The sequence below is a fragment of the Chanos chanos genome, chromosome 8 (assembly GCF_902362185.1).
Source record: "Chanos chanos chromosome 8, fChaCha1.1, whole genome shotgun sequence".
Classification (NCBI taxonomy): domain Eukaryota; kingdom Metazoa; phylum Chordata; class Actinopteri; order Gonorynchiformes; family Chanidae; genus Chanos; species Chanos chanos.
Genome location: NC_044502.1, coordinates 25986004 through 26001697, shown reverse-complemented (window position 1 = coordinate 26001697; position 15694 = coordinate 25986004). Strand labels below are relative to the sequence as shown.

At 39.5% G+C, this 15694-nt stretch overlaps 1 protein-coding gene across 1 annotated transcript; it reads left to right on the top strand.

Moving 5' to 3' along the window:
• The first annotated feature begins 3716 nt into the window (after positions 1-3716).
• LOC115818003 (green-sensitive opsin-3) lies at positions 3717-5379 on the top strand. Its single transcript, XM_030781210.1, has 5 exons — positions 3717-4077; positions 4297-4465; positions 4637-4802; positions 4903-5142; positions 5266-5379. The coding sequence occupies exons 1-5, from the start codon at positions 3717-3719 to the stop codon at positions 5377-5379; spliced, it is 1050 nt and encodes a 349-aa protein (XP_030637070.1).
• Positions 5380-15694: the final 10315 nt, after the last annotated feature.

Sequence of the window (15694 nt, the reverse complement as noted above, 5' to 3'; positions counted from 1 at the left end):
AGATGTGTTAATATAAATGTGTCTTTGACCATCCCTCCTCACACAGTGTTTTTACAGTGTTATAAGAACATACTGTGGGTGTGTGTGACTGTCCCTCCTCACACAGTCTTTTTACAGTGTTATAAGAACATACTGTAGGTGTTTGACCATCCCTCCTCTCACAGTCTTTTTACAGTGTTATAAGAACATACTGTGGGTGTGTGTGACCATCCCTCCTCACACAGTCTTTTTACAGTGTTATAAGAACATACTGTAGGTGTTTGACTGTCCCTCCTCACACAGTCTTTTTACAGTGTTATAAGAACATACTGTAGGTGTTTGACCATCCCTCTTCAAACAGTCTTTTTACAGTGTTATAAGAACATACTGTGGGTGTGTGTGACCATCCCTCCTCACACAGTCTTTGTGAGGATCCTCTAGATCTGTAAATATGGGCTGTGCCTTCTTTGAATCAAACCACAAACTCTCTGTCAAGTTCAAGTGTGTGTATAAACGTTCAAGTCCATAGTCTCTTAATCTGACTTTTTTTCTCTGCTTGTATCAAAAGGGAAATCCTCCAAACCTCCAAACAACAGGCCAGAGAAGCACAACATTTGTATTTTTTTCTAACAGAAGGTCACACTGACCTTGAGCCAGAGATCAGCTGGCTGGTTGAAATGGATGAGCTTTTTTCTGAGGAAGACTGACATAACCATTGTCTGCCAAGCAATGTGGGAACTGGATCTGGTTATTCAAATCAGTTCAGGGGGTTATATCATTGAAGTTTAGTGGAGATTAGTAATGTAACTGTAGTATTCCTGAGAACTGGGAACAATGCTCATCCTGACATATGTTATTTACTGTTTGATAGAACTCTGATGGAAGTTTAGAAATGAATTTTGGGCATTTTACTCGACTTACAGTTTATAATGCAGCTGATTTGACATCCAAAGCCTGCTCAAGAAGTCCGTTCAAATTGAAGAGATCAGGCTATTTTATGAGAGAAATTTCCAATCACAGTGCTTTCTTCATACATAGGGCCACACAAAGTGAGTGATAACATGTTAGTGATGAAGGACTGCATTGGCGATGAGGTATATCCTGAAAAGATGTGTTTTGTGTCTATGACAAAAGATAGGGAAAGACTTATTGGTTTCCACTGTAAGTGGAAGGTCAGTCTAGTACTGTGATGGATGTGAGAGGAGGGAGGGACTGGGTAAGGTCCAGGAATATGCAGTGATTGAACATGCTCTATGGTGGTGTGGCAGAGCGGAGTGGTCATGTCTGTGTGTGAGGACAGACCATAACCTGGAGACAGTCAAAGCACGGCTCCCTCCATACACCTGCTGGCAAGATGCAGATCTTGAACTAGAACCTCCTGCAGTCTAGATATAAGACTGGATGGGTCTGTCCCCTGCACCACTGTCTGAACTGTTAATAGAAATGATCTATTGGGTAATTCACAACACCTGCACCCATGGCTCTGTGAAATTCAGAAAAGATTGTACTGCAGTCGTGACGCACACAAGGGGGTCATAACAGCCTAGTAATTACTACACTATGTCACAGAAATGGCTCTGGCCAAGCACTGAAAATATTAGCTAAACAGCAAGGTTTTTTACGTTCCTGGTACATTAGAAGTTAGATATGATATGAAATGCTGTTTTATGCATCTTAAGCAGAGTGCAAAATTACATATTAAAATTGCCATTCTTGTTCTTTTTTTCCTCGTTTTCTTTTTTTTAATCTAAACTTTGAATGACAGTAGAAATGAAAAATGAAAGTGTTATCCAAAAAAACACAAATGTGGGCTACATAACCGTGGGCAGAGAGTAGCTTTACTCCAAATTTAAATAGCTCATATGAACTAATGCCATGAAATTTTTGTGTTTATCAGAAAAAAGATCAGCGCTTCCTTCACTTACTAAACAGTTTAGTCTGTAGGTATAAAAGTCTGCAAAGTTTGAACTGACTTTTTAACCAGGCAGGCTTTCAAACTGACTACAGGTGGAGAGTGAAAACGATGCCTAAGAGAGATTAGCGTCCTTAAATCCTCTCCTTTTTTCCCCTTAACCTAAAATGAAACATTCATTTTCTGTAATGACATGAAGTGGCTTAAAAACTAAACTAATTCACCATGATATGATAACAGACATTGCTATGTCAACAGTGAACTTGCAAACAAACTTAAAAAAAAAAAAGGTAAACAAAAAAATAAAGAAAAGATTGCAAGTTCACTGTTGACATAGCCTTGTCTGTTAATACCATGGTGAATGGTGAAGGATTTCTGAATGATATTGATACTGTTATCATCTGACCTTACAGAGAGCTGCATGTACCAATTCAGCGGAATGTAACGTTTAACCAAGAATTGCAAGGATAACATAAAAGCTGTGTTATTTTGCCTTGTAAAGAAGTGATGCCAGTGCTCTCACCATCAGCTCAAGAACACCTAAGTCTCGTTACAGGTCAAATGAGGTGTTTAATTCTAAATGCCATCAAACCTAATTCTAATTAGTCAACAGGATTGGTCTGTGGAAGCATGACAAAAAGTTGCATCTAAGGTGTCACATCCTGGGCAAGAGTTTGTATCAGGACTCGGCTGAGATCAATTTGATCTGTTCTGAACACTCCAGCATATCTTCTCGCCATATTAAAACATTTTCATTGTTAATAATGAATAAATAAATGTATCACTGAAAAAAAAGAGTCACCTTTTAGGCACTGGAAAACAGTGAATTTTGATACTGTTAAGAAGAATTGACAACTAGTCAGACAGAACCGGTATTTCCCCAAGGTCACTGAGGTTCATGAGAGAATTATTGTTACTGTGTCGCACAGAGTGGGTTCCTCACAGTCGATGGTCAGGATTAGGAAAAATTTCACTGAACATGGTTATCAGGTCAGGTCTCTGACAGTAATAATAGAGTAGTTAATAATGGATTCACTGACAATGAGAAATTTTACTATTAGAGTTAAAATACCAACATATCAGTGCAATGCCATTGTGCCATATGTGCTGCTAAATTTACTTTGTGTCTGAGCCATGTGAGCTACAGTACAGCAAAGAGCTGTGTAGCTCACCAAATATATATGTTAACTAACACTATCAAAACAGCCACAAGAATCTGTCGCAGGATCAACTGAGTCATGCGAAGACCTGCTCTGGTGTTAGAATGGCCTACTGTCACTTTTTTTTCCCCAAGTCATTTTAAAAGACTGGAAATCCCTATGGGGGTGCTAAATAGTATCACTGAGTAACACTGGTCTATTATAGACACAGAATCTGACCTTTAAATATCTGTGGCACACACATGAATCTGAGGAAAAGACTCAAAAATTCTAGTCCCAGTTAATACTGTATCCAGTGATTGAATGAAACCTGTCTTCAAGGAACATTCCAAATCAATATGGTTGCATAAATTTACTGATGAAAACCTGTACTGACGGGTTGGCGTCAAATCTTCCACGTTTGGCAGTAGCAGGAAACTCCATACAGTGTAACACAATGAGATTATTTGGGAGGCTTCACACCTTTAATTGTTATCCTTCAGATTAGTCCTTAATCCAGCACCTTTTGGTATCCTTCCTAATCACATTTGGCCTTTTCCATTAATCATTGTTAGTCTCCTTAGATATGGTATAAAAACCACCATTTTGTCTTGAGAGAGGCAAAGGAAGAGAGAAGTAGAGCAGTGAAGATCTTCGGCTCACCTCTTAACTTGAATTGAGCAAACATGAACGGATTTGAAGGGGAAAACTTTTATATTCCGATGAACAACCGCACAGGGCTAGTCAGGGACCCTTTCGTTTACCCACAGTACTACTTAGCAGACCCATGGCAGTTCAAGTTCCTTGCCTTCTACATGTTTATGCTAATCTGCTTTGGCTTCCCCATCAATGGACTAACCCTGCTGGTCACTATGCAGCACAAAAAGCTACGACAGCCACTCAACTTCATCCTGGTCAACCTGGCAGTGGCCGGTATGATCATGGTCCTCTTTGGTTTCACCATCACCATCACCTCAGCCGTCAACGGCTATTTCTACTTTGGGCCCGTGGGCTGTGCAATCGAAGGGTTCATGGCAACCCTTGGAGGTAAGTGAAGATTCATATCCTTTGACAACACTGAGCCAAACCGTGGCATCTCATTTAAAATCTGATGTCTTGAAATATCCTCTCATTTCATGCTCTTTTTTTTAAATCCATGATTATCAAAATTCATTATGGAATTCTCTGTTCAACATTCACTATGTGTGATATTGAAAACCGGCTGCACACTCAGATATCCTGACTGACTCAATGATTTCTCTCCAGGAGAGGTTGCTCTCTGGTCACTGGTTGTGCTTGCCATTGAGAGATACATAGTGGTCTGTAAGCCAATGGGCAGTTTCAAATTCTCATCGGGCCACGCCCTTGGAGGCATTGCCCTCACCTGGATCATGGCAGCCAGCTGTGCGGTGCCCCCACTGGTAGGGTGGTCCAGGTAAGCCTGGTATTGGGAGATGACAAGTACAGCTTCGTTTGAGTTTACCTTCTGGCAGAATTGCATTAATTTGACACAACAAAACCACCCACTGTGTCATATTATTGACATGTCATGAATTGGTTCACCCAAAGACTGGGCTCACGCTGTTCCTTTTCCTGTTGAAAACAGGTATATTCCTGAAGGGATGCAGTGCTCCTGTGGACCAGATTACTACACTCTGAACCCTAAATACAACAACGAATCATATGTCATCTACATGTTCGTGGTTCACTTCATCATTCCTGTCACCGTCATCTTTTTCACTTATGGGCGGCTCGTGTGCACAGTCAAAGCAGTAAGAACTAAAAGCCATCTCAGCCAAAGCTATCTATTTCATCTCCTATCCACACACCATCACATTGCTGTACTGAAACTGTGTGTATCTTTGTTACCAGGCGGCAGCTGCTCAGCAGGACTCAGCATCCACCCAGAAAGCTGAGAAGGAAGTGACACGGATGGTTGTCCTGATGGTGGTGGGCTTCCTGGTGGCCTGGACTCCCTATGCTAGTGTCGCCGCCTGGATCTTCTTCAACAAAGGAGCTGCTTTCACTGCCCAGTTCATGGCCATTCCTGCCTTCTTCTCTAAAAGCTCAGCTTTGTTCAACCCAATCATCTACGTGCTCCTCAACAAACAGGTCAGTCAGGTCACTGTTTGGTCTAATGCTCATGTCCAGTGCTGCCCTCTAATGTTCTCCCAGCAATTCATATTTTGCTTTTATTAATTTGTTTATTTATGCCTTCTTTGTTCCTCTGCCTAGTTCCGTAACTGCATGCTTACCACTCTCTTCTGTGGCAAAAACCCAATGGGTGATGATGAATCCTCCACAGTGTCCACAAGCAAGACAGAAGTATCTTCAGTGTCACCAGCATAGAATCAGTTCATCCACACAACTCTTGAACCCTGATCACATCACTCAGAAGGACTGATAACAAAATGCAACTGACTCTGACAAACCTTTTTGTTGTTGTTCTTTTTTTTTTTTTAATATCTGTAATGAGTCAACATCTTGGTGACTTGTTTGTGATTATTTTTCAGTTTTTGCTTGCCTCTGAGCTCTGTAAGATCTCACACTGTCCAGGAACTCATGAGGCAAGTTAACAGAGTGCACTGATGTGCTGGTGTCTGGATTTAACTCAGCCAATGCTCAGACTATACAGACTATACAGTTAACGTTTGCCATATATATATATATATATATGTAATATTTTCTATATGTAATATATCAAATCTTATCAAAGCATCTCATAAAAGACTAAAAAAATATATTATTTCCATTTCTTTTCGTGGTGTCTTATGTTTCATGAATTATGTAATAAACACTCTTAGGCAGAGTGTTTCATCGTCGCACAGACAATTAAAAACAATAGCCTGTGGTAATAATAATCCTAGTCCTAATAATAATAATAATAATAATAATAATAATAATAATAATAATAATAATAATAATATAGTTTGATCACAAGCTTTGTAATTATAAGTTTAAAAAAGTTTAAATTACATGCACTTTCAGGAAACTTCATATTCCTGCCACTGACTCACTCATATAGCAGTGGATGGTTCACAGACATGTTGTAAAAATTGCACATCCAGTTCAAACATAACTTCATCTATTTGGTCTTCATCTGTGGAGCAACTCACCACATTGTAGCCATTACGGACTAATGTTTTGTTTCGTTATGAGGATATTTGGAGATTGTGGAGATATTTCTAATGAGCTAAAATGATAAATTTAGTTTCCTGTCCACTAAAGGCTTTCCCCTGGAATAACACTACTCCAGCCAGTCAAGAAATATACGATAACAATAGAACAATATGACTCGTATGGCAGTGGCTTGCTATATGAAGCAGGAGCTCAGTGCACAGTAAACAGTCTACTATGGACTAACACTAAGTCACAAATCAGTAAACAGACTAAGGTCAATACACAGAAACAAAAAAGCGAACCAGAACTGAAAACCAGGAACAGGAAGGCTAACAGAAAACAGGTACACTAACAGGAAGGCTAATAAGACCAGGTAAGCTAACAGGAACCAGGAATGCCAACAGGGACAAGGAGGTGAGCAGGAGCAAGGAATACACTGCTTGATACGCTCATGTATGTGAGAGACTTTGCAGAGAACAAATGAAAACACAGGGGTACACACACACACACACACACACACACACACATATATATATATATATATACACACACACACACAAGAGATTTAATGAGTTAGTCAACAAGAAACAGACAGTTAAAGAAACAATTAATAAACAGATCAGACAATGAGCTGATAACACAGTGATTAAAGAACTGAGTGCTGATTGGCCAAAGGACGAGGACATGGAAACAAAGGCGTGTCAGTACTCGTCCCCCAGACAGAGAGCAACAGGTAGGTCCAGGGGAACCAGGAGACTCAGGAGGAAAGCAGAGTCCTTGCAGATACCTTGCAGGTCGCACATACCTTGCAGTCTGAGTGTATTGTCCTTGCTTCATTGTTTAGACAAAGCTGACTAATACTACAGACATACTGTGGGAGCCAGGTACTGTTAGATACGGAGGCAGACAATATAGGGGTCACTTTGGCACGGAATGAGATATCAGGTTATACTCAGACCTCAGTCTTGGTTGTCAAAGTTGACTTCAAACAACATCAAATCCCAGTCAAAAATGCTTCAGTTATCATGACAAATGTGTCCCTCAACCACTAAAGCATCACAGGCAGCAGCTCTAGACTACATAGCAACTAGTTTAGAGCTTTTGCAACTATGAGAGGATCTTCTCTAAATTCTTCTTCTTCTTCTTCTTCTTCTTCTTCTTCTTCTTCTTCTTTTTCCTCTTTTCTAAATCCAAAGGGCAATTCCATGGCTCTGCAAGGGACAGTGTTACTGTTTCAGATTTCAGTTTGGTTTTTTTTCCTCTAGTCATGACTGAAATGCAACTAAACTCATGGAACATAATTTGCAAAGCACACATGCAAACAGTCAGGTGAGGTTGAGTCAATTGAGATGGGAGTGTAGCACCCCCCTCTGGTAAATCTTTGAAATATGGGGATAGCAACACTCAGACATGACCTTCAGACATGACCCTGAAATGTGTAAATATGTCATCCTCCTGTTTAATCCCGTTTAATGCCTGTTTCTCATTTGCTTCTTTGTTATTTAAGGTTGAAGTCTGATGATCAAACCTTAGTCCATAAAGGATAGCCAGTTCAGTTACTTTTCTTTACCAGAATCAGCAAACAAACCAATTACTCATTCACTAGAAATCATCAAACCAGTCACTGACACTGGATGAGACATGTATAAAATTCACATGCCTACTTTGAACACATGATTTATCTCCTGTGTTAGAGATTCTAACAGAGATGTGTCAGAGGAGGACTGAAGGCTTGTCTCTGGGTTTGTGAGTGAATGCAATCCCCCATGCAGATGGCTAATACTTTACCAAACAAGTGGAGTGCAGTATTGGATAACCACCAGTCCTTTTCTTTTGTGCAATCTAAATGAAGTTTGACGCTACCGAGCAGACACAGATTTTCTTTAGTCTGTATTGGCAGCCTGTTTGCTGTGGATTAGCAGTTAAAAAGAAATTGGTTAATTGCTTGCACTCATCCAATTGCTATCTGTTAGTTTACCGGCCTTTAGCAACAAGGTGTGTCCTATATTTTAAAATGTGACACATTTGGTCTGAAACTGTCATGGTATTATCAATAAGTTCACCTCACCTCACTTTGAGACTTCTTCTTTTTTTCTTATCTTTTTTTTTTAAACCAGCAATTGATTGAGTGTCTGTGTTCAGAATTCAGCTCTAAAGCGAGTGAGGCATTAGAAATCATTGTGCTAGCATTGTGAGTCTAACTGAGTTTCATCTCTTAAGTGCTACCCATGTAAGGCACAGATGGGAACATCCTGTGTAATGTAATGTGTTTTAATTGATTTGTGCTCAAACTTGGTGCTGACTTTTTTTTCCAAAGCAATTTGCATTTTTATGCAGTGCAATTTTTTTTTTGTTCCTTATTCCTTTATTCCAAAATATTTCTGATCGGGCACAGGAGCACATATACAATACACCTTAAAGCACACTTTCTTTTAAATCTAGAGCTAATAAATGTTTTAAAGTAGAATATTTCTCTGACTCCTTTGATGGTATTCTCTGTCACAGCTCTTACCCAGGTCTGCTGTTGATGTTAACTAGCACACTGGGTCTACCTTAATCATCTTGAACATTAGAGCGGGTAGAGCACATAACTATATTATCTGTTTTAAAATGTTACTTCCTCTTGAATGATCAGGTAGGAGAAAAGAAACAGGATGTCAGTGTGATGGATGGAGGATTTCTGTGTGACAAAAGTTCTTCCCAGCAATGATCATAGTGTCTCCCTAATATAAAACTACCATGTTAAGGAACACTATGCTTGCCAATTTTACCTCACACACAGCATTTACAGTGTAATTAATGTGATATTTGCTCTAAAAATTACTAAGAAAACATTTCACATAGACTCTTAAGGTCAGGCTATTGTATTAATAAACTATTTCTCTTTTAGGTATTGGAATTCTGTGGATTCTCTGTGGTGGTGGGAAAATCTGAGAGAAATTCCATGAGCAGAGGAATGAGACACACAAGTTCTATGAATCTGGAGAATCCATAGAACACTACGTCACAGTGTGAAAAAGCCAGTAATGCAATTCTACAACACTGTGACAAAGGGTGGTGAAGGAGTAGACAGCCATGAGGGTACAGGACCAAAGGATTAGAAAGAACTGACAGAAACTAATTTGACTGTAGACAGACAATGAAAATTTCCCCAGTATCTAAAGCATAAAGATACAAATCAGATGTCATAAAATAAGAGCAACCATAAAAGGCTGGCACCAACTCACTGAAAGTTTATGATCCATGCAAATTTGTGAGAGCATCGACAGACCTTGTCGCCCAAGTGCCAAAATATCAGGAACAATAAAACAACGCAGTAAACAAAATGTGATCATCCACAAAGGAAGGCCACTCCTGACAGAGGCTTTACATTTGACGAAAGTGAATGACTTCATCCGTGGCAGACAGGTAGCGCTGAAAACTGATCACTGCCAATTTTACTGCATGTCAAATGCAAGCCAGTGCCTGTCTCCACAGGTATCCACATTTGTTCAGAGAGGACACTGAGATGTAGGGACATGTCAGAGAAGACCTGTTCTGACCAGACATGAACAGAGACATGCCAGAGCAGCAACACAACGTGGCAGCGGATCACACATACTGAAATCAGCAGGTGAAGGAAACAATCCCCAAGGGGCCAAGATTTTTGTTTCCAGTTGACAGGCAACAACTACCTAATTAACACTGAACGCCAGTTCAAGTATTTAGAATTGACATAACACTCAGATAGCACATAAATGAAAATTAATGAAGGCTGTCTGGAGCACACTCATGAAGCATCTGAGCACCATAAACAGCCATGAGTGACAACACAACTCATTTCAGCAGCTAGGAGCCTGATTACGTTAACATTTAGTTCATTGTAGCCTAGTTGAAAAGGCCTAGCTGACAGGAAAGGGCTGCCAGCACCACTAACACTACTGCATTAACCTGCAGAACTCTTCACAGTAAAGAAGAAGACTGCCAGTTCTGGATGTTCAGCTGAATATCGCCTGCAGGGTGATGGTATGAGAGAAACAAAGCTGAGAACCTGTGGGAATCTTGTCACTGAATAGGGCAACAAGTTTAAAAACAAAAAAACAAACAAACAAATAAAACTCGACATCAGCCACTGTGATCACAGTGATCCAGGGTGTGGCTTGCAGTTCAGGAGAGAAGATCAGTTCCAACCAATCAGAAGACAGAACAGCCACACATAGTCTGTCAAAATGATAAAACTGCTAAGTGACCATCTCTTAAGGCATTATCCAGGGTCTTACAGCAAAACCTACAACGCAAATCAAAGTGTTTGTTTATTACTAACAACTACACCTAGAAAACCATTTCCAAAGTTATTGAAAGTTTGTTTTAGGCCTACTGTGATTGTGTAATCATCAGTTAAGGTTAGGCATAGAGTACAAGGCCTGTAGGCAGCCCACCCCACAAACAGGGTGGAGTGGAAGAGAACCAGGATAATATTCGTAAAAGTGTGTGAGGGAGGAATAGCGTATGGGTTGTGCAGTGATAAAAGTGTGGTAGTAAAACTCTGATAACATTTTGTATCACAGTGAAATTTAGAGGACGAGCTGAAAGATAACCAAAGGGCTCTCCCTTTAGGGACTGAAGTAGGCAAAAGATTTTTAGGCACTGGGGCCAAATTCTGAATTTTGTTTCTGATCTTTTCCATTTTCCAATTGAAAAAAAATCATAAATGTCATGATTGCTGAAACCATGTTTACTCTTGCATGGTGAACCTTAGGGTTACCTCACTGCCAGTCACTAACTAACTGTAACACACCATGTCAAAGTCCCCATGTCCAAAAAGTACTTTTCAGGCAGTAAATTTGAGAGGGGGCATACATTTAATTTTATGTTATAAAACAAGTAAAATCCACACATGGTTACCAGTGAGATTTCAGATCCTTTAAATAGAGTCTGAACTGTGAGGAGAAATCTGACACGGGGGAGAGAGGGAGGGGGGCGGTAATCCTCTCACACACACCACAAAATCAGTTTAGTGTACTTGGGACAATTAATCCAATTGAGGAAATGCAAAGACAGGTGGAGTTGAAGAAAGCGTGTAAACGCTTTTAGAAAACTAATTGAATGGAAGCAGGGAAATGACTCGAGCGAATCTGTTGTGCTTACATGAGAAATTACAGAGCGTGTGTGTGCCATGGCAGTTGGCCATTAGAGGAAGTCCTGACAGGCAAAGTCACCTGTGAAAATGCATAAATAACAAAAAATCCTGTTTATTTTAAAGTGAAAAAAAAAAACTTAAATATTAATTCAACAATCATACATTGAAATTTGTACCTCTGTTTTAATATATAATGTCAGGGAGATGACTATGGGACAAAATGAGTTAAACTAGGACAAGTCTGTCATACAATACAACAAAATGCTTGGGAGAGAGTTACTCATGAGAAATGTAAAGTAAATAATTAAACATAATTTTGTCCCTTTGACTCAAGTATGACATACCATTCTGAAGAGTGTATACAGGGGGTGTTGAACACCTAAGAGAACCCTTCATCAAATCTGCACCGGATTTGTGGAAAGGGCCATCGAACTACTCTGTCTAAAGGCAACAAATGTCAAATAGATTTAGAGTTTCTTTATGTAAAATCTGGTTTTCCAGGTTAAAAGCATTTCATGATTCCTAACTGTCAGCTCTATCAATAATCTACGTATAGTATGTTGACTTTTTCTGGTTAATTTCTTTTATGAATAGGGTCCTGCACTATTTGAAGGTGATGTGACTCAAAAGCCATTTCATTGTCCTCAGGATAATGTATGAGGAAGTTTGGATCAGGCTCTGAAAGACACATTCACATGTGTATGAGGACACAGCTGATAGGCTGACTGACTACTGTGACCAAGAAAAAACCCCCCACATACTTAACATAATGAAAGCAGAAGCTGAGTTTTGTTTACTCAACCCTAGGTTCAAAATTTGGCCAGTATAATTCACAGCCAGGCCTTCTACTGAGCTGATACCATCTGCTTCTCTCTGAGCAGTAAAGTATCTGGATGAAAGTGGAATAGTTAATGTACTTGTTCATTCCAAATTTTCCCCAGTGGCCCGAGCAGCCGAAATGAATGTAAAAATATGAATTCACAGACTCCTTCTCTCTGCTGACAGCTGAACTGGTCCCTTCATTACAAACTTGAGTATCAAAAATATAAAAAATAATGCTAAAAGAAGTAACCTTCACTCACAGAGGGCTGCACATCTTTCTAACTTGTGGTGTGGCTGTTTGGTAATATGTTTACACACTACCCAGCATACACTGTCACAGCGTGCATCATCCAGAGCATGTTGCTCTGCCAAGCCTGATGGACTATCTCCACCTACTGGTCTGAGAGTTCACTGCACAGTGCTGCTTGTTCTGAAGCTGGGCAGAGTAACTCCTCTCAGATAAAAGTGCAGTGTGTTGGCTTTGGCTGCAGCCAGGATTATTCCCATATTATTCAGATCTGAGAATTTCCCTATAAATGTATGATAACTCACTGTCAGATTATTCGCAAGCAAGCACAGTGAATTTGATGTTTACTGTGTGAAATTATCGGCTGTAGTATAAACTGTAGTTTGGCATATTACTGTGTTTACAGTCAGAGGTGGACAAAGTAAACAACCCCATTACTTGAGTCAAAGTATAGATACTCCTGGTCAAATAGTACTCCAATACAAGTGAAAGTTGTTCAGTTAAATTTTTACTTGAGATAAAGAACTAAAGTACTTTGTTTTAAAAATACTTCTTTTTAATGTCACCGCATTGTTGTATTGTTGCCTCAATGCATTTACAGGGCCTAATGACTCTGAAACAACCTACTGAATGCACTGACTTGCTTGTAGAACCTGTAGAATAAAAAACTTGTGGGATATGCTACAAAGCCTATAGAAACACAATTGAATCGAATGGTTCTTCTATAAAAGACAGTGTGTAGCTCCAGTAAAATATGCCCTAGGTTAACTCAGATTGGCCTGAAACGTGAAACAGCTCGATGACCCTCGTCACCGCTTGATCCCAAACCCCCCCCCATAACACTCAAGTAAAGTACAGATATTTGAAAAATGTACTTAAGTACAGTACTCAAGTAAATGTATTTCGTTACTGTCCACCTCTGGTTTACAGTAGGCTTAAAACAGTGGCCCACAGTAAAAGCCTTGTTGATAATGTTAAGTGACTAACTGAAGCTTAAGATTCATTTGGCATATTTTTATCTTTTTTTCACCATTTTAAAAGGGAGCCCAATCATATAAGGTTAAGAACAGGGACATATTTACAGCAAACAAAATTCATAACTTCATGTATGTTTTCAGCTTTTTGTGATACTTCACCAATTAAAGTATTTGTGTAAAGTAGCTGATGAACAGTATTAAAGATGTCAGTGTACTTCTTTTGATATATCAAGAGAATTTTGTGGAAACTGTAAACAGAGCAGGAGAATTCCTATGATTGGTGGGGGACATCTACATGAATAAACACCGCATTATGCATTTGGTGCTCAAAATTGTAATTTCTACATGAAAGCCTCCAAAAGGAGGGGAAGAAAATCATTGCTTATCGCAGATATCAGGAACGTTGGGCATAACTTTGTGAAAATAAATCCTACATAAACCTGAGTGCACAATACATTGAATCCATGTGTCTGCTCTGGCAGTCAGTCTGCCTGAGCGGTGATCTTTCATGGTAATGTTTTCAGATCAGCGTGTAGGGTTTGGCATCGGATCGGATCTGAATCAGTGGGACAACAGCAGATGCTGGTCAGGAGAAGATGGCCACAGCCCTGTACGTGATAAAAAAAAATCCCACTACGAATAAAGGGGAAAATCATGGGCACACCCAGTGTACTGGGAGACAGCCAGTGAATTACTGGGAGCAGAAGAACAGAGAGAGAATGAAAATGAAATCAAGTGGGCCACTATTGAAACAAGGCCTGCATATGAACAAAAGTTTATCATTAAAGATGCATTAAGGAGTTATAGTTTGGGTAATGTTTTTTCACGCTATATTTTGTTGTTTGATTTTGATGTTTTCATGTCTGGTTGATGTACTCATATTATGAATGAAGCCAACTCTGAACCTACAGAGTTAATATTAAATAAATAATGTTTTTATTTTTGGTTAGACATAAATTATTTCAATAGTTCTGATCCAGTTGCTGCCATTATTGTTTTTGTCATTTTAGCTGATTGTTAAAATTCTGGTAAAAATCTGTAAAAATGAAAGTTTTCTGATGTTAGCAATTTTATCAGACTGATCAACAAATTTTCCACACAAAAAAATGACCAGTAAATTAAAAAATGGAGTGAATATACTTTCTGAATAGTGATACATTATGTTACCCATATCCACAGTGTTTTTAGTTGTCGACTTTATATGCCCATGGTACCCTTTCACTAGTTTTAACTCTATGCCCTCATTACTCCATCTGTAGTTTTTGACATGGCAATCATGGCAGTCTGTCCTCTAGTTTGTAACTCTGAGGGCAGTAACGGCTGCTGTATCCATTTTATCAAGTTATAAGAGCAGGACAGAAAGTTGAATTAGGTGCCCAAGAAATGCCAATTTAACTGAATTGTTATTTAACAGCTATACTTGTCGTCCAGAACCACTGAGCAGCAGAATCACTATTTGGTGACGATTGGGCATAAAGACTGGCGGTGGAATTGGAAAGAAAACTATGGCGGTTACTGTAGCTAAAAATAAAGTCCACTCAGTTTAATACTTTTTATAATGTTTGGTCTGCAATGGACTGGTGACCTGTCCAGGGTGTTTTCCTGCCTTTTGCCCAGTGAGCACTGGGATAGGCTCCAGCACAAAACAGTGGATGGCAAAACAGAGGATGAAATGAAGAGAAAAAGAAAGAGTGACACCAAACAGAAAGCCATGAGTACCATAACACTAACAACAACTTTCACCATATCACCTTCAGATTACACTAATCATGTACCCTGGCCCAAGGTTTGGAGTGTATTTAACAGCTGAACAGAATTCTACATCAGACATAACTGGGTAACTAAATGTGAAGGGTAGGTAATCACACTGGCAAATAGTCAGTTGATTGCTCAAACACTCAGATGAAGGTGTGTGTTCTCTATTGATGATTATCAGTATGTTTAGCCTGTGTAAGCATAGGTATACATATGTCTTTCCCTCTAGCCACATTGTGCATACTAGCTTCAACCCTTGCAAATCCTGTTACTAAGCAACCCATCCTCTGCTACTCCAGTCTCTGACCGGGTTTTAAGAAGAGCAGGCAGGTGGATCATTCCATTCTAAGCTTTTGGGTAGGGGGGAGGATGTTGGCATCAAATACTGCTCCTGTATTCTCCCAGGTTAAGAACACAATTTTCAACACTACTTCACTCCCCAAAACCTCTAAAGAGACAATTACTGTTAAATGCAGAGGCAGAGCCACAGATAACAAATACTGTAGCAGTGTGTATTTCTGAACTTTCTGTGGCTCTGTATCTGTGGAATGGAGGGGATGGAGATATAGAATGAGACACAGGAGGAATTTGATACCTTGCATATCTACAGTGCACTAACAATTC